This window comes from Nerophis lumbriciformis, linkage group LG26 (assembly GCF_033978685.3).
Source record: "Nerophis lumbriciformis linkage group LG26, RoL_Nlum_v2.1, whole genome shotgun sequence".
NCBI lineage: Eukaryota > Metazoa > Chordata > Actinopteri > Syngnathiformes > Syngnathidae > Nerophis > Nerophis lumbriciformis.
The window spans coordinates 29,227,501-29,248,003 of NC_084573.2; the positions used below are offsets into that span (position 1 = coordinate 29,227,501).

The 20,503-nt window shown below is 39.0% G+C and overlaps 1 protein-coding gene across 1 annotated transcript in view; it reads right to left on the reverse strand.

The window, feature by feature from the left end:
- sptlc2b (serine palmitoyltransferase, long chain base subunit 2b) overlaps window positions 1-20,503 on the reverse strand; it is a 79,365-nt gene that overhangs the window by 34,210 nt on the left and 24,652 nt on the right. Inside the window, exons 2-5 of the mRNA XM_061987049.2 lie at window positions 17,322-17,519; window positions 15,604-15,758; window positions 12,173-12,321; window positions 3,463-3,587 (exon numbers count right to left, since the gene is read on the reverse strand). Of these exons, the coding sequence (XP_061843033.1) occupies window positions 3,463-3,587; window positions 12,173-12,321; window positions 15,604-15,758; window positions 17,322-17,519 (627 nt within the window). The remainder of the gene's footprint in view (window positions 1-3,462; window positions 3,588-12,172; window positions 12,322-15,603; window positions 15,759-17,321; window positions 17,520-20,503) is intronic.

Genomic DNA, 20,503 nt, shown 5'->3' on the forward strand with positions numbered 1-20,503 from the left:
GGCTAGTTGATTCGGCAGGTGGGTTGTTACACACTCCTTAGCGGGTTCCGACTTCCATGGCCACCGTCCTGCTGTCTATATCAACCAACACCTTTTCTGGGGTCTGATGAGCGTCGGCATCGGGCGCCTTAACCCGGCGTTCGGTTCATCCCGCAGCGCCAGTTCTGCTTACCAAAAGTGGCCCACTCGGCTCACCAGGGTGAGCCCCACCCCTTTCGTGAGCGCACTGCGCGCGGAGTGACCCCTGTTACCCGCCCCCGGCAACGGGGGTGGCGGGCAGGTAAGCTGCGCGGGCGGAGCGCGCGGAGTGACCCTTGTTACGAGCCCCCGGCCACGGGGGTGGCGGGCAGGTAAGCTGCTTACCTGCTGCGCGTGACGCCGGCCGCGGCGGGGTGTTGGCGCGGTGGGCGCGGTGGTGACCCTTGACGTGCGTCGGGCCCTTCTCGCGGATCACCTCAGCTACGGCTCCCGGTGGGGCCCTCTCGGGGGAAGGGGCCTCGGTCCCGGACCCGGCGAGGCGTCCCTTCTCCGCTCCGTAAAAGTGTCCATCTCTTTTTTTTTTTCTTCTTCTGTTGTGGCATATGCTGCAGGTGCCTGCTCGTTTTTCGTATGTGGGTAACAACATTTAACTATGTATATATATTTCCAAATTGGTTTAACTGCCACCCGCCTGAATCTATTTAAAATCTTTTTTTTTTTTATTTCAACCGCCCGAGCCGACCCGCGGATAAAATCTCTTTTTTTTTTTATTTCAACCGCCCGACACGCGGATAATCCGCGGTTGTGTCCGCAAACCGCGCATCTCTAATAGGCATACATCTGATTGGGGATTCATAGTGTAACGACCTGCGGCGTTGGAATTGTCCGACTTTTTGTGTGGCCACAAACACATCTGTGTGTGTGTCAGCGCAAGTCAAAGAGAATGAGCGGCTGCTGTTGATATGACACATGACAAAGAGTTGGTTGCCTGGTTTGTACGGCAGACAATGACCAGTTTTGCTAGGTATACGTTTTTCACTAATGTTTTTGGTATGGTTACAGCCGACAATGAACAGTTTTGATCTTGGACCTGTCAAAATGTCTCGACAGATGTATAATTAAACAGTGTTGACGAACGTTGTTTTATCTCTTGTGGCCACTTGTTGTCACCTGTCACTCACAGTTGCATTGCAAAATCCAACAGAGAAGTGTTTATTCGGTTTAGAATTTTGGTTGGATTATATTTTGTGCGCGGCATAGATTTTACGTGCGCAAAAGACGCGTGAACAGTGCGCAATTGCGCAGGAGCGCACCTTAGAGGAAACGTTGATCATGATTAATGCACCTCTTAGCGGCTAATCCTCACCCCGTCTTTAAAACACAGTGATGCTTCGGTTTCTAACTTTCATCAGGAGTCCTTGAATGCGCCACAGTTATGGGCAATGAGATGCAAAAGTGAAACTTGCTTATAACCTCCTACTACGCTGCCCCAGGTAGATTTATTCATTTTTAATTGTTGCCTATCGCCTCATTCTTGTTCCAAAATGCTGGTGCTATGTGTGAATATTTAAAGGTGAGCTTTGATGACTTTTTATGCCATCCGTGTTGAGTGAAGTGTTCGAAGCACGTTTGCTGTTATTCAGGTGGAATGATGCATTTTGCATTTTTTAAAGCAGCCCCAATATTGAACTTTAACGACAACATTCATTTTATCTTAGCATTTATGACATTGTTTTTATAATTTTAATACTTAAATATGAAATTGAAAATCTTCAAGCTTTACAAAAACCCAGGGCCCTTCTGGCCACTGGTAGAACATCCCCAATTCCTCTTTCACAGCTCGAATTTTGTACGCCTGCCGCTTATAGTCGGGAAAAACTGTAAAAATGTAAGATAAAGAGCGAAAAGATGTAATATAATGAGAAAAAGCTGACATTTTGACAATAATAATTATAATACAAATAATAATAATGTACTTTGTCTCCCATAATAAAGCTGACAAAGTTTTGTCTTGAAAAAAAAAATTTATGTGTGTAAGTAGATGCACACACACACACACACACACACACACACACACACACACACACACACACACACACACACACACACACACACACACACACACACACACACACACACACACATTTTGAAAAAATATAAATATATATGGCCCCCGCATACTTTGACTTTTACCTTGATCAAAAAAGTTTGGACACCCCTGATCTAAAATATTACAAGTTCTGTTCTCAAATAAAAAATAAAAAATAATAAGTCAGTTAAAAAAATAAAATAAACAACCAAAACAATACTATTAACTAATGAGTTAATGAATTACAAAAATTACAACAGCTACAATAATAACCACTAATAAAAGGTATGGCGGAAGTTGAACATTAATGTTTTCGTACAGGCAGAATTTTGGACAAACCTGTTTGGTCAGTTACACATTAGTATTATTATTATCATAATTGTTTTATATTCTCACATGAAAAGGCCCACAACATATTGTTAGAAAAAAAACACAACAGTAAAGGTTTAAGAAAAAAGAGCCCAAAACTGTAACGTGATATAAAAAAAGATTACATTTCGATAATAATTGTAAATAGTTCACCTATAAAACAAGGGTTTTCTTTAAATGTATGCAATGTCTGTTTTTAGCAGTTTTCTTTTTTATATAAAAACTATCAAAATGGCTTCTGCATACTTTGACTTTTTGATGGCAAAAGTTTGGACATCCCTGACCCAGATTAATGCATAGCAACTGAAATAACTTTGCACATTTGTATAGAGAATTCGTTTACGGTAAGTCTTGTTTTTTGTTTTTGTTTCTACTGTCATCATGCATTAATCATTAAGTCGACATGTTTCTAAAATCCAAGTCATAAAGATATTTTGTGAAGACCCGTTTCCGCACATCTTGAGCAGGTGTTTTCCATCGAGAGCTCATAAATATTACACGCAATAATATCTGTCCACAACACAAACAGAGCTATGAAAAGGGAGGGAATGATACAAATGTGCAGGGAGATGAGAAGTCAAGAATGTATGACGAGTCTCTTTGAAAATCTTTCACCACCTTTTGCTTTCTCCTGCTTGCTCGATGCTGCTTTCACTTGTGTGGTCGGGGCACTCAAAACGTTCATACTTCTGCAAACTCTGGTGTCTGTTTCCTGTTCAAACACTGGCTAAGTCAGAAGTGATACGGTTGACTCGGGTGCAGATTGACGCGGGCAGCAATAGATCAAACAAAAGCAGCAACCTTTTAAACTCGGGTGTTTCGAAAGCTTTATCCTGAAACTCGAGAGCCTTGGAAGTGTGTGACTGCTCAATGTTGGCCGCGTGTTTGTTTCGCTTCTAAAAACAGGAACAGGAAGCCACGCTTTACTGTGTAAATGTTCAATATGGGCACAAAGTGGTCAGCTGAGGACCGTCATGGCCAGTGGCGAAGAAAAAAATAAAAGGAAGAGAAGTCAAGTTCCATACCTTTCCGGTAAGAGCAGGAATGTTCATGGAATTAGTGGCGAAGCCCATGCCGAAAGCCATAGCGGACTCCACGCCCAGGAACCTGGCGATCAGCTGCTCCAGCTCCTCATGGATGTCCAGGTTCCCTAGAAAGGACAACATGTTCACGTGGCAGAAGAGATGTCTAATCAATAAAATAATGTTTCAGTTATATGTGAAGTATGATATATCCATTCGTGTTTGGTTGTTTTAAGTTACATTGAGGTTACAGTGTTCCCTCGCCACCCTGCGGTTCACTTAGGGCTGGACCATTATGGCAACGATTATTTGGATTGATATTGTAATCACGATTATTCATTCATTTGTACCGCCAAAACTAAACTTTAAATACAGCTTTAAAAAAACCTGGATATAAATTAGCAAGGAATAAACCACAACAAGTAAAAACATAACACATTTAAATAACAATTGCAAAATAAAAAAAACATAAAAATTCAGTTTTGAATTGTTTTTAATACTGTTTTTACACTTATTTTACCACCATAGAGTGTGTGCTTTTTGTGCAAAATAAAATGTAATCACATTTTTGGTAATCCTCACATTTATTATAACTTTTGGACAATTTTGACCAGTATTTTAGGGTCAAAGCATAATAGTGTAAATGTGTCAATAAGTGCTTTATGTACATCATGCTTGTGTATGGTACTTTTTTGAAACATTTATTTTGTTAGCACAGTCAGACCAAATGTGGCGCACCGTGCTATTATTGTGAAGGAGTGAAGTGTGCTGTGCCGTTCTCAGCTTGACGAGTAAATGGGCGACCCACTCGAAGCTGAAAAAAAAAAAGAGGAAAAAAAAAAAGAGAACGCCACTCAAGTTGCGACTACTGTTTGTACATTGATGCTACATCCAAGATGTCGTTCACAACAACACAAGCAGATGAGATGTGTTGTGGGTGTATGGATTGTTCTTGATAGCTTTAGCTTCGTAGTTTAGTCGCTGTTTCAAGTGGCTTCCTCGACACGGTTTAGTTCAGCCGAGCAGTGACGTGCGGTCACTAGAGGCATGTGAGGCGGGGCCTCACCTGCCATCACGGAAAGAAAAAAAATGTAAAAAGAAAAAGAAAAAAATTAAATTGTTATATGTATCCAGTGATTATACTATAAAGTTATTTTCCATTTAACTTCACCAGTTTTAGATTATTTTTATTCAAAACCGCTGAATTTTCACATTTGCCGTTCAAATACTGAGAAGAGACGGTGCGGTGAACAGCAGCCAGTCGAGGCACGTCACTCAGTGCCTCAACATGGATTGCGCAATGACTCGGCTAACTGCTGGTCTGCTGTGCAGTGAGACCGTATTGCTATATGAATTATATTATACATTTCCATAGTTTAGTTAGCTGAGGTATATAATGTACAGTGTATTTTGTCAACAACTGTATCTGTGTAAAGTATTTCTTGTGCTGAGCGATCATAAAACTGCTGCGAAGACGCACTGGCTGAGGCTCGCGTAAACCCGCCTCCTGGTGCTGGTAAAGGCACGTTCGCCGCAGACTGCACCCCCCGACGAGAGCGCCACACCAACCAAAGCCCACACCCAAACCCTTCACGTGCAAGACCGAATCCACCCAAAAAAAGTCACTTAACAAGAAGCCAAAAAGTGCAAAAACAACATTGCTCGCGCCGAAAGAGCCGTGAACGACTGCAAGGACACAACATTAGGTACACCTGCAGACTGCAGCACGGATTTCATATTTCATTCATTCACAACTCCTCCAACACGAACACCACTGTTCCCGCACTTATAAGTAAAGGTAAGACCATAATAACGTTTTTTTTATTAAATGTGCTTTTTTGTGTGCTACAGTTTGTATGTGTAAAGTTAAAGTTAAGTTAAAGCAGGGGCGTCACTAGCTTTTAAGGACAGGGGGGGATTTGCCCCCAGGAGATGCACAAGATGCGAGCGAATGTTACGCACGAGCACAAAACTTCACAAACGGCTAACAAAGACTTAGAAATGATTCATTGTTATTATTTTTTTTTTTTTTAAATGCACGGGACGAAATGAAATGCTCCCCGGGACGATGGCTTTTAACCATATATTTTCTTTTTCTTTTTATGTATTTATTCATTTTACATTTTATATTAAATGTCTTGCTTTTTCCTCCCTCTGAAAATCCTATTAAATGTTTAACAAGCCATCATATAATAATAAAACAGCTATTAATGTAACAATACAATAAAACAAATATATTTAATGATGTTTTTTTATTATTTTAACAATAGGCTAATGTATATTACTTTATATAGATTCTACAAGAAACACAAAACTTAAAAAATAAATGATTTACAATTGCACACACAAGGTTTTGTGCAGCTTCACTCATTGTAAAGGAAGATAATGTGCTTCGTACACCTGCAGGACCGCAAGCAAGGTCACAGAGAAAATGCGGGCTGGAATTTGAGTGATGTGGGCATTTTCTATATGAACAAGTGGAATGGATTGGATACTGACGCACGAAAGGGGCTCTCTACCTTACGCTACGAAGTGAGGGGAAACTGAGTGAATAATAACAGGTTATATGATTATTTATTTAAACTCATATTTGGGCCACTTTATAATGAATATGTCGGCATTTATTTGTAAAAAAAAACAAAAAAAACACCAAATTATTTAGGGGGGCTTAAGAATATTTTAGGGGGGCTTGAGCCCCCCTAAAATAGGCCTAACAACGCCAATGAGTTAAAGTACCAATGATTGTCACACACACTAGGTGTGGTGAAATTTGTCCTCTGCATTTGACCCATCCCCTTGATCACCCCCTGGGATGTGAGGGGAGCAGTGGGCAGCAGCGGCGCCGTGCCCGGGAATAATTGTTGGTGATTTAACCCCCAATTCCAACCCTTGATGCTGAGTGCTAAGCAGGGAAGAATGCTGGTATGAGCTTTTAAACATAACCCGTTAACTGCTGCCAATCAAATGGTGAATAAGATACTCTTTAGGGTTCATATGTTTGTAAATCTGACTGTGATGAAGTCAGTGCCTCACCAGTCATGAACCTCACCGCACGTCACTGCAGCCGAGGTAGTGTTTTGTGGATAAATGAGCGCTACCGGACACATTACTTTCCCAAACAAATGTCCCTTGTCCTCACCATGACAACATTTCACTCACATTTATGTCAAATTCCCTGATATTCTGCATTTAACAACGGATTTCGTTTTATTGGCCAATTATGTGACTCCGTCTGTGGTCAGGTTAACGTGGAAATCGCGCCTTACTTTTTTGTTGAGTTCAGTAATTATTGATTAGGAATATTAGCGCTGTGTCAAATAAAAAGTAGTATCTACTTTACTACGGTAACATTCCAAACTTCTGGTAGGCGTGCTCTTTAGTCACTCATATGCTACTCATCTGTTTCACCATCACAAGTTCCAGAATTTCCTTGCACGTTGTGCGGCCCATTGATCGTTTTTAAATTTAAATTTGATTAATTGTCCAGCCCTAGGTTCACTTATTGCGACCTCAATGCATCACAAATTTAAATATATATATATTTTTTTTATACAAATGTATCATCTTCCGGACGATAAGTCATTACTTTTTTTCCTACACTTTGCACCCTGCGGCTCATAAAACTCTGCGGCTACTGGATCGATGTTTCTTCTCTAACGGCAATAATGCTTTTGTTTTCATTAAACACAAGCAGAGACACTGAAAAGGTGTGTGGTTTTGTTTGCGCTATGGCGCCATCTTTTGGACGAGTTCGCTCACTGCAGGCGCGTTTTTTAGTGACCCTCTGCAGATTGTAAAAATAAGTAATAATAAAGTATTACTAATAGTATAAACTTGCTTGCATGATTTCAATACATTTAAACATTTTGATTAAATCAGTGGTTCTTAACCTTGTTGGAGGTACCGAACCCCACCGAACCCTTCTTTAGTGAAAAATAAAATGTTTTTTTTTTTCAAATTCAAGACAAAGTTATATGTTTTTGGTAACACTTTAGTATGGGGAACATATTCTAAGTAACAAAGACTTAATTTAGAGTTTTTTGGACAATAGGGGAACATATTCTAAGTAACAAAGACTTAATTTAGAGGTATTTGGTTAGGGTTAGGGCCAGGGTTAGAGGTTTAGGGTTATAATAAGGCCATGCCGAATAAGGCATGGATAAGTATTTAATAATGACTAGTTAAGAGCCAATATGTTACTAATTTGCATGTTAATAAGCAACTAATTAATGGTGAATATGTTCCCCATACTAAAGTGTTACCATGTTTTTTTTTACTGGTGCACAAAATGAACCGTGCATGAACATCACCTTGTTCAAAGAACAAACCCAACACAGTGCATAAACTCACAACAAATTACACACCTGCAAATCAGTCTGACTTCTGCTGTTGCCATATCTGTAATACGCCGACAGGGAGAAGTTTTTATTTACACGATGAGTCGGGTGTGTTTTGACCTCCGCCGAACCCGAGGCCGACTCACCGAACCCCTAGGATTCGATCGAACCCAGGTTAAGAACCACTGGATTAAATTAAAAAAGACATAAATACTTGGTAAGAAATTCGGTTTTATTGTAAGAATAGATAGAAGTCAAAGTAGCAAAATAAATTGGGTGATTAACCTGCATATATACGTGATTATTACACAATTTTTTGTGAATAATCGCATGAGTTAACTCATTATTTTTGACGCCCTAGTTATTACATTACACTCACTTCCTTTGTCACCTATAACACGAAGTTACCGTGGATGATTTGACCAGCAAACTTAGCATATATTGACATTGGTTAGCTTTCAGCATCTTGAAAGTACAAAATGTATCAAAGTAACCCCTGTATCCTTCCATTTTACTGAATGTGGCCATTGTTGGTAAAGGTTTGGACACCCCTGGTCGCCAGTATTTCCTTCGGTTTAGTGCTTTGAAACCGTAAGAACAAGTTCTGTTCCAAATTCTAGCCGTCCATAGCGGTTCTACTCGTATAGTTTCTTCATTCATCACGCCAAGCAACGTTTGTAAGTGATACAATACAACAAAGAATTCACGTGTTGTGTCTGTTTTCATGCATATTTGTATGTGTAATGATGATAGCGTCGTTAGCATTAGCTAGTGTGCTAACACAATTACAAGTGTTTGTTTTGGTATTATTAACTTACAATTCACGTGTTATGTCTGTTTTCATGCATATTTGTATGTGTAATGATTAGGGCTGTGAATCTTTGGGTGTCCCACGATTCGATTCAATATCGATTCTTGGGGTCACGATTCGATTCAAAATCGATTTTTTTCGATTCAACGCGATTCTCGATTCAAAAACGATATTTTCCCAATTCAAAACGATTCTCTATTCAATACATATGATTTCAGCAGGATCTACCCCAGTCTGCTGACATGCAAGCAGAGTAGTAGATTTTTATAAAAAGCTTTTATAATTGTAAAGGACAATGTTTTATCAACTGATTGCAATAATGTAAATTTGTTTTAACTATTAAATGAACCAAAAATATGACTTATTTTATCTTTGTGAAAATATTGGACACAGTGTGTTGTCAAGCTTATGGGATGCGATGCAAGTGTAAGCCACTGTGACACTATTGTTCTTTTTTTATTTATTTATTTATTTTTATTTTTATAAATGTCTAATGATAATGTCAATGAGGGATTTTTAATCACTGCTATGTTGAAATTGTTACCAATATTGATACTGTTGTTGATAATATTCATTTTTGTTTCACTACTTTTGGTTTGTTCTGTGTCGTGTTTGAGTCTCCTCTCAATTGCTCTGTTTGTTGCAGTTCTGAGTGTTGCTGGATCGGGTTTGGTTTTGGAATTGGATTGCATTGTTATGGTATTGCTGTGTATTGTTTTGTTGGATTGATTAATTAAAAAAAATTAAAAAATTAATCGATTTTTAAAAAATGAGAATCGATTCTGAATCGCACAACGTGAGAATCGCGATTCGAATTCGAATCAATTTTTTCCCACACCCCTAGTAATGATGCTAGCGTCGTTAGCATTAGCTAGTGTGCTAACACAATTACAAGTGTTTGTTTTGGTATTGTTAACTTACAATGGCATTCGTTTTTCACAAATTCCTTAGTAAACTCACCAAGACGTCATTGTGGAGTTATTGAGTCTGTTAAGCTGAATGAAGAGCTAGCTTCCGCAGCTAGTGGGTCCATGACGATGACTTTTGTTTTGTTCGATCAGCCGTTTTACTGCCGCGTTACAGACACCGTTTAGAAACAATTAAGGTATGTAAATAAACATTTACAGAATTTTCCTGTGTAAATATCTCATATCACAACATATATATGTGTGGCTTATAGTCCGGTGCGGCTAATATATGGGAAAAAAATTATTCTAAAATTTACCGGTGCACTCTATAGTCCGAAAAATACGTTATCTGCTTGCAGCTGCAAGGAAGACTGAGTTGCTTCTGTAGATGTGTAATAACATGGAGGCTTGACTCTGTGTTGTACTGTAATGTGCTTCCATATACAGTTCTCTGGGAAGCTCTTTTAGTGTGTAGAAAAGAGCTTTATAAATCTTAGCCATTATTATTATTACAAACTTTATTCAGCACTTTTTTCTTAATGTTTTTAGCTGATATTAGTTTAACTATTAGCAGGCCTGATCCTGGTTTTCTCTCAGTAACATGTTTAGCCTCATCCTCCAGTGATCATATTACTTAGTAATGACATTTAAGATACCAAGAAATGTAGTTGATTTGCCATTATGGAGGTGATTATTATCATTAACTTAGCTTAGGGGAGCGGCTGCACACTGTGGATGGAGACACATGATTAGTGCTAGCTGCTTGCTAGCCAGAGAGGATTGGCGTTTGTGATCGGCATTAAAAGGCATTAATCGATCAGTTTTCTACAAAGAGTGTAGTAAGTGTTTAAGAGTGTGCGTGAAAGGTTAGTGAACAGCTTGAGGGAGGTTTATAAAGACCTAAAATGCATATAATATTTATATAAATGATACAATAAAAACTATCCCAAATTTTGCAGAAATCTACTTACCACAGGAGGTCTGGAACGTAAGTCCCGCGATAACTAGAGGGAACACTGTACTTGGAACCACTCCAAACACTACTTAGTGTTAATTAAATTAAATTAATTAAAATTGCTGCTAGCAGTTTAAAGGGGAACTGCACTTTTTTGGGGAATTTTGCCTATCGTTCACAATCATTATGAGAGACAAGAACACGCTTGTCTTTTTTTTTTTAGTTTTTTAAAGATAATCAACGCCTGTGCGCCTAATGGTATCAATCAATCAATCAATCAATCAATCAATGTTTATCTATATAGCCCTAAATCACAAGTGTCTCAAAGGGCTGCACAATGGTAGTCATCGTTGTAGCCTTCAAAGTCTCTAAAACAACTTAAAAACCCTTTATCAACGTTTTATATACACACTGCAAGTATATATATATATAGTGTAGTAACAGACACCTTCATAACAGTATGTAATATATGCAATATACACACTGTAAGTATGTTTATATATATAATGTAGTAACAGAAACCTTCATAACAATATGTAATATGTTTTATATACACACTGCAAGTATATATATATATGATGTAGTAACAGACACCTCATAACAATATGTAATATGTATATATTTACCGTATTTTGGTCATTTTAATCATTTCCAGAACTGATTTCTTAAGCGCATTTATTTCTGTTTCCATAGCACCACACTTCCTACTTCCGGAAACAAACGTGTGTGTGTGTGTTTTCTAATAATGGCAGAATCAAAAACAGATAACAAAGACGATTGTTTTTAGACAAATGAGGACTCACAACCTTATCTATTTGAAGCTGAATACAGAGGGTGAATTACTGCTTCTAGAAGCGAGCACAGAGGGACGGAAGCCGTGAGAGTGAGGTGAAAGCAAATTGACGGTGCAAAATGTGGAATTTGAAGACAGGGTATTTCGACATAAATGGAGTGCTTACCCAAATAAACAGGAAAAACATGTCCCCGGCCAGCTGGACCAAACGCACAACTGTCCATCGAGTGAGTCACACTTTAATATTGATCATGATACACGCAGCACGTCATGCGTGTTATTACAACAACAGTACATAATCTGTCTGGCTAGCTGTGTACAAACAAAACATGAAATAATACAGATACTGTAATATGATTGTTCATGTTTATCACTCAATACAGATTGGTGTCTTATCACAGTGTTGTGCATCACAAACTCAAACACGTTTTGTGAGGACACAATAGCTAGCTTATCTCTTGCCGTAGTTAGCTTTTACGGCTAATGCCGTAGCACGCCGATGTGTTACTACGCTAGAAAAATAGTTCCTCAGTGTTCGCTCTTACAATAACAATGTTGCTACAGCTTGGTTATCATACAGGTTACGGCACGTAAATGAATTATTGTTGACGGTTTTTGAATGCACTTTTAAAGTGATTTAGAGGTAGGATTGATTGCTCCCTTTAGCTGCATTGCTAGCCACCAAAAACGAGACAATTTTTGTATGTTAGAAAGCAAAAGAAAAATAACCTCTTGTCTTTTATTCTCTCATAATGATTGTGAACGATAGGCAAAATTCCAGAAAAAGTGCAGTTCCCCTTTAAGCTGTTGCACTATTAGAACATACTCTATATGCACAATGTAAAAAAAAAAATCATACTTCTGTGTGTTTACAAAAAAAAAATCAGATATCAATGTGATATTTCTTACCCAATTCACAGCGAGTGCTGCCCACTCCCACGCCATACTTTTGTGTGACCTCAAGCGCAGCGTCAGCACAAGGGCCAGTGTTCTCCGCAAAGCCCAGATAATTGTATGAGCCCATGTTGATGACGTCCTTCACCACTCTGCCTGTGTGCCTGAAGGAGACGGAGACAACGAGACTCAGGGACAGAGGACAACGGCCCTCGGGTCAGGGCGAAATAAATCAACTCCGGCATGTGCTGCCGCTGCTACGCAAACATTTCCTGTCCTTTCCGTGCCCCTGACGCCTGCCAGCGTGGTGTTACGCAACAGCTTATCTCAAGGAAACTCGGGTTCAGCACGGAGCGCCGGTAGGACATATTTTACACATTCCAATCTGGATAAATATACGGCGAACACACCCTGATAAAGACCACAATAAATTATTTCTAAACTTTTCAGGAATTCAGGTCAAAAATGTCAACTTTGGTTGGATCAGAACAAAACACACTTTTCTATCTGCAGTACATAATATTTATTCTATAATTTGTATCCCCAATTGTAAACAGTACCGTTTCGTGATGGGTACTGTTCACATTTGAACCAACTCCCGGTATCTGGGAATACAGACCGGTACTCATCGGTATCAATTCTCAGTACTTTTGTGTGTGTTAATAAATGTTATTGTTTGATGATAAAATGTATTTTTTCAGTGTTACATTTAAAAATAAGATGTTTATGATTGCATAGGTTATCTATGGTATGTTGTCTAACTAGGAAGTAGCTTTTTCCATGAAGCTACATGTGTTATGTTGTGCCCTACAAAGTGTTTATACTGTAACTATTGTACATATTACGCACCAACTGTTTGATTGTAACATTCATCTTAGTTGTAGTTACCATTACCAAATTTAGAGGTGTTAAAATCACTGTGCACAATCGCTAATGCTAAACGTAGCCTGCCAATGGCAAATTTACTGTAAATTAGTATCAAGCTAGCACGTTCTGGAAGAGTGGAGCTTTACTTTACGTTTGAGCATTTTCAACCACGCATACTTGCTTTGTTGGTGTTGAAAATAGCAACGTTACTTAGAGGGAGTTTGGCTGAGTCCGCCATTATTGCTGCTTGAGCTTTGTCTCAGTGTATGAACATTTTATCCACCAATTGTGTGCCTTTCAGTGCAGCCATGTTGTACCATTCTGTACTTTTCTACTGTGTTAAGTTATATTTTGTATGACTTTTAAGTGTTTGTAGCCTTTTACAGCATTTTTCTAGCTTTACACGAGTCCCCAGAAAGCCACGGACAAGCGATGTAAACATTCAGAAAGTATCTACAGCGTTGTCGACACTGCCCCCTCCCCTTTACTTGCACTGCACACAAAGATTAACTAACAAGGAAAAGTAGGTGTATCTTTACATTCTGAATCACTGTAGCAACATGGCTCTTAAAGTTGAGGATTTTTGTGATTTCAAACAGAGTGCACCACAGGGTTAGTGACAGTGTGTGCGTGTCGGCAGAGCGGTTACATAGGAAGAGGGACAGGACAATTGAGATAGTTTTTTATTAAAAATAACATTTACCCTTTAACACCTTGTTATGTTTGATATACAGTACTGTATAGCACTTTATAGAATATGTACTAAATATGTACTAAAGTACTAAAATATTGACTTTTGTCGAGGCTGGATACCAATATTCATGTTTGTATTGTTTCTAACGTAGAAATTTGTTGCAATTGAAAAAAACTCATAAATCAAGATTCCACTGTACTTTTAGTTTGTAGCATAAAAGCGTAAGGTATGCTTTATATATACACACCTTCGAATTGAATAACATGAGCAGGTGTCTTGTTACTTTTGACCGGTGCTGTATTTCCATGTTTTACCATAACAACTAGGGCTGGATGATTATGGCAAAACAATAATCATAAATATATTGATTGATATTAAAATCACAAGTGCTCATTCATTTCAAAACGTGAGTAATTATTGTAGCACCAAAACGAAACTTTACATATAATGGATGATGACGGATATAAATTAGCAACAAATAAACAACAACAAATAAAATAATAATTATTTTATAATAATAATAATCCTAACAACAATATAATAAAATAAAATAATATTAAAAAAACTAAAAGTTTATCCTTAAAAAAAATGTTTTCACATTTTTACGTTGTACACTTATTTTACCACCAGAGTGTAAAAAAATAAATTAATAAAATACAAAAATCCTCCCATTTATTGGTGCAATACATCTTTACCAATATTTTAAGTCAAAGCATAACAATTTTGTAAATGCATAAATAACTGCTTTAAATACATTATGCTTATGTAAGGCACTTTTTTATTTATTTATATTTTGTTAGTGCTGTCAGATGGGCTGTTGGAGGCAAGTGTGCTGCTGTTCTGAGCTTGACGTCTAAAGAGACGACTTGAGGCTGATAAAAAAAAAATTCTATATTAGGTTGCCACGGAAATCATGTGGCTTTACTTTTTTGGTGAGTTTAGTGATTATTTTTTAGACATACTGTAAATTCCGAACTATAAGCCTCTATGCTTTTTCAACACTTTGAACAATGGGACTTATAAAACGGTGCAGCTGATTAATGGATTTTTCTTCGCTGGCGGCCATAATGCAAATAGATTCAAAAAACAAACAAACAAGCAAATACATTTAAATGGTGTGTTATTGCTTGTGCTATGTCGCCATCTTTTGGACGAGTTCGCTCACTGCAGGTGCTGCAGTGCCCTTTCATTTAGTGCTTTCAGCGGGAAGTAGAAGTGCCGTTTTGCCTTCCATTACTTTTCTACTCATAGGGACTCTTCATCTCTCCAAGCAACGTTTGTAAGTTTTACAATATAACTAAAACAATTCTAACATGTCTGTAGGAGTGTTTTGAGGCATATTTTTATGTGCTATGGTAATGTAATCAAGCGAGCGCTGTTAGCATTATCTAATATGCTAACACGTTTATGAGTGTCTGTGTTAGTATTATTAATTTACAATGGCATTATTTTTGTATTGTTTCAGTTTCACAAATTCCTCAGTAAACTCACCAAAATGTCACCATGGAATTATTGAGTCTGTTTAACAGATTGGAGAGCTAGCTTCTGCAGCTAGTGGGCCCATGATGATGACTTTGGTTTTGTTTGATCAGCCGTTTTACTGCCGTGATACAGACAACGTGTGGAAACAGTTAAGGTATGTAAATAAACATTTAAAAAACATTTAGTTAATTTTAATAACTACATTTGCATTGTATATATCTGCAAATTATAGTCCTGTGTGGCTAATATATGGAAAAATATTTTTGTTCTTTAAAAATTAGTGGGTGCAACTTACATACTGATGTGCTCTATAGTCCGGAAAATCGGTAGCGTTAATCATCGTTAATGTTCTTTCACTTTGTTGTGATGTGTGATGAAAGCTTGGGTACACATAATAACTTACTGGAAGGTCCAGTTGTAGTCAGGGGAAACCCGCTGCACCAGGTCCATCTTTGCCCCAGGGACACTGCAGATGGGTCGGTTCCAGTTGTCTCGGATCCGCATGTAAAGGTTTCTGGTGTAAAAGTTCTCAAAGTCTTGATAAAGCGGGACAAAGTCCTTGAAAGGAGAGGAGTAGAAGTCAGGATGTGCAATGGCGACCAAAGATGGTGGTTGAATTAAAGGGGAACATTATCACCAGACCTATGTAGGCGTCAATATATACCTTGATGTTGCAGAAAAAAGACCATATATTTTTTTAACCGATTTCCGAACTCTAAATGGGTGAATTTTGGCGAATTAAACGCTTTTCTATTATTCGCTCTCGGAGCGATGACGTCACAACGTGACGTCACATCGGGAAGCAATCCGCCATTTTCTCAAACACATTACAAACACCGAGTCAAATCAGCTCTGTTATTTTCCGTTTTTTCGACTGTTTTCCGTACCTTGGAGACATCATGCCTCGTCGGTGTGTTGTCGGAGGGTGTAACAACACGAACAGGGACGGATTCAAGTTGCACCAGTGGCCCAAAGATGCGAAAGTGGCAAGAAATTGGACGTTTGTTCCGCACACTTTACCGACGAAAGCTATGCCACGACAGAGATGGCAAAATCTGTGGATATCCTGCGACACTCAAAGCAGATGCATTTCCAACGATAAAGTCAAAAAAATCTGCCGCCAGACCCCCATTGAATCTGCCGGAGTGTGTGAGCAATTCAGGGACAAAGGACCTCGGTAGCACGGCAAGCTATGGCGGCAGTTTGTTCCTGCAGACGAGCGCGCTAAACCCCCTGGATGTCTTGGCTCACACCGTCCCTTATGCCACCGAAGATGATCAAGAGAAGAATATCGACCCTAGCTTCCCTGGCCTGCTGACATCAACTCCAAAACTGGACAGATCAGCTTTCAGGAAAAGAGAGCGGATGAGGGTATGTCTACAGAATATATTAATTGATGAAAATTGGGCTGTCTGCACTCTCAAAGTGCATGTTGTTGCCAAATGTATTTCATATGCTGTAAACCTAGTTCATAGTTGTTAATTTCCTTTAATGCCAAACAAACACATACCAATCGTTGGTTAGAAGGCGATCGCCGAATTCGTCCTCGCTTTCTCCCGCGTCGCTGGCTGTCGTGTCGTTTTCGTCGTTTTCGCTTGCATACGGTTCAAACCGATATGGCTCAATAGCTTCAGTTTCTTCTTCAATTTCGTTTTCGCTACCTGCCTCCACACTACAACCATCCGTTTTAATACATGCGTAATCTGTTGAATCGCTTAAGCCGCTGAAATCCGAGTCTGAATCCGAGCTAATGTCGCTATAGTTTGCTGTTCTATGCGCCATGTTTGTTTGTGTTGGCTTCACTATGTGACGTCACAGGAAAATGTACGGGTGTATATAACGATGGTTAAAATCAGGCACTTTGAAGCTTTTTTTAGAGATATTGCGTGATGGGTAAAATTTTGAAAAAAACTTCGAAAAATAAAATAAGCCACTGGGAACTGATTTTTAATGGTTTTAACCCTTCTGAAATTGTGATAATGTTTCCCTTTAAATATAACCACAGATGACAGGTGATCTAGCCCGGCCTCTGGTGACGGCTCAAAAAGTAGTCGTGACGTGAAATCTATTCTAGCTTTCTAAAACATTTATCGTGAGTATAAAGTAGAAATATTTCTGAACCTTCTGCTCCTCCCGTTCTCTGGCCATGCTGCACTTCCCGATTTTCCAGTGGCGGAGGAAGTCCCGGAGGTAGCCGAAGATGGTGAGGATGCCGTAGCCCACGTAGGTAAGCACAGCAACCAGTAGAGGTGTCTGCTCAAATGATTCCACAAAGGGCCTCTTGTACAGACTTGAGTTGTTGTGTGCGCCATGTTGATTCTGGAGGAAAAAACAAGCATATCATCATTTTTAACACAAAAGTTAGCAGCGACACAAGAGCTAAGCACCTAATAGCACACAAGCTAGACATGTGTAATAAGTGTCCTTTATTGAACAAATATTGCAGTCAAAATCAGCACATTTGTCATTTTAAACAAGTATCAACATTTTATTCGTTATTATATTTGTTACTTTTATACCAGATTCTGTCCGTACTACCTGGTATTGATTCGCGTAAAATCAAACGGTGCCATTTTTCGATAGCTTTGTTGCGCATGACGTCCCTTCCGGTTGCGGACTAAACACCGGCTCGCGTAAACAATCAGTCAAGCAGCACTCAGGGCGGACTCAACCAAACTTCCTCTCAGTAAAGTTGCAATTTCTCGACAGCAACAAATCAAATCAAATCAAATCAACTTTATTTATAAAGCACATTTAAAATTTACCACAGGGGTAGCCAAAGTGCTGTACAATGGACAGGTTAAAAGATAAAACGAGTACAGAGCAAACACAACACAACACAAACAGAACACGATAAAAAATAAATAAATTAAATAGAATAAATAAAAACATAAAAACAGGTTCACAGCAGGCGCCATTGCATGATGGATATCACTCAGTGTTAAAAGCCATGGAATAAAAGTATGTTTTTAAGAGAGATTTAAAAACAGGAAGAGAGGAGGCTTGTCTAACACTCAGAGGTAGGTCGTTCCAGAGCTTGGGAGCAGCAACGGCGAAAGCTCTGTCACCTCTAAGCTTCAGCCTTGTGTCAGGGACCGTCAACAGCAGCTGATCGGCTGATCTTAAGGATCGGGTGGGGCAGTAAGGCTGAAGGAGGTCGGAGAGATAGGTTGGCGCGAGGTTGTTTAGACATTTAAAAACAAATAAAAGCAAGCATGCTCCGTAGAAAACGCTCCAACGTGAAGTAAGGCTTCACTAATTTACATTAGCATTAACAATTTTAGATGGCGATTTCAACTTTACCAGATCTAATAGTGAAAATCGGTTAAAACATCACCATCTACCATGAATTGATTAACGTGGACCACGACTTAAACAAGTTGAAAAATTTAGTGGTCAATTGTACGGAATATGTACTGTACTCTGCAATCTAATAAAAGTCTCAATCAATCAATGCCTACCATTATTCTCTGTTTCAGTCATTTCACTTCATCAAAACTTTCTTAAAATTACACCATACAAAATAATAAAAATGTGTATGATTTTGGCTGATACCAACTTAAATAGATATCGGCCAGTACTCAAGGTTCCAATATTGGTATCGTATTGGAAGTGAAACAGTTATATAGGGACACACCTACTTTACAGTCAAAACAGCAATGTAAATTCTTAGAAACCAAACAACCTAACCAATGACTATTTTTCAACTGGGCAACATTTTGGTCCCATTTAGTTCCTTCCAGAACCTGAGAATGATCTTAGGTACCATAGGAGTCCAGTCTATGTTTAAGGAAATTGGTCAATGTGCAAGTCTGACAGGCATAGAGCAAGACTGGGAGCACCCACTGTAGAGACTTAAGAGCTTTGGATGTAATGGGCAACATTTTGGACCCATTTAGTTCCTTCCAGAACCTGAGAATGATCTTAGGTACCATAGGAGTCCAGTCTATGTTTAAGGAAACTGGTCAATGTCCAAGTCTGACAGGCATAGAGCAAGACCGGGAGCACCAACTGTAGAGACTTAAGAGCTTTGGATGTAAAATAACACCAACACACTGTGGTTCAGGGATTCCGTTACTCCTACTGTCTTGTCCCAAGCTTCTGTAGACCTAATGACATAAGTCACGAGAATAGTGGTTGTGTGGTTGTCACAGCCAAGGTAACATATCCTAGACAACTCCATATAGCAACCGTTCAATGGGAAGAAAAGTACCTTTTTAAAATATTCTCATTCATCCAGTTCATTCCATTCTCCGAGCATTGCATCAATCACAACTGAAGTTGATGTTTAAGGACTAAATAGGACAATTCTAGTGTCCGTAAAGTAAATGTACCGTACTTGTGAATGTGGATTTGTACATTTAACTGGACCACAATTTACCAAAGTCAACGGCAAACAACCGTCGCCAGTCACTCGTTACAAAGTGTACCCTGCAGCTTAGCAGCGCCTCATGTGATCAGTCATGCCTCTCTGCAAGAAATACCTCCCAGGCAGGAAACACTGCTGAGTGCGAGCATCTAAAGCCAGTCGGACGGAACTGTTCCTCCGAGGAAGTACGCAGGAAAAGGTTAAAGAGGCGGTTGCATGCTGATGTGCCGCAGAACCTAGATGAACAAAACTAATAGATTTAGTCATGCCGGTGCTTCGTTCTGACAAACAAGATGGCAAAACAAAAGGCCTTCCTGTTTTCTCTTGCATGCGAAGGCCAGTGTGGAGACATGTGACAAATTCGCTACACCACAAACAAGAGAGAGCAGAATTATATTTTGATGCCACATTTCATGGATAAATGCACCACTGCTGTATTAAAAACTGACAGGAAATATTTCAGATAGGACATAATTTTAACTCGTGCTAATTATTTTACTTTCAATTTGAAGCACTGTTTGAACGGAAATCAGGACGAAGAAAGGATAAAAACTGCACAACTACGCATTAGAGATCGGCTGATTATCAGAGCCGATATTTTGCATTTTCCAATACAACAGAACTCCATCAGCAGATACAATATATACGCAAGTGTCTGAAGAAAATATTTGAAAGAGACAAACAGTATCACAAAGACTCCACAAAGTTCATGAATCAAACAATAGAGGGCGGAGATGCAGAAAAGGTGCCTCCTGAAGAACTGGACAAGGGTCCTGCCTGGTATATTCCACATCATGGAGTGTACCACCCCCAAAAGCCTGAGTCATACCAAAGACTATAAAAATGGGACCCATTACCTCCCTGCTTGGCACTCAGCATCAAGGGTTGGAATTGGAGGTTAAAATCACCAAAAATTATTCCCGGGGACCCATTA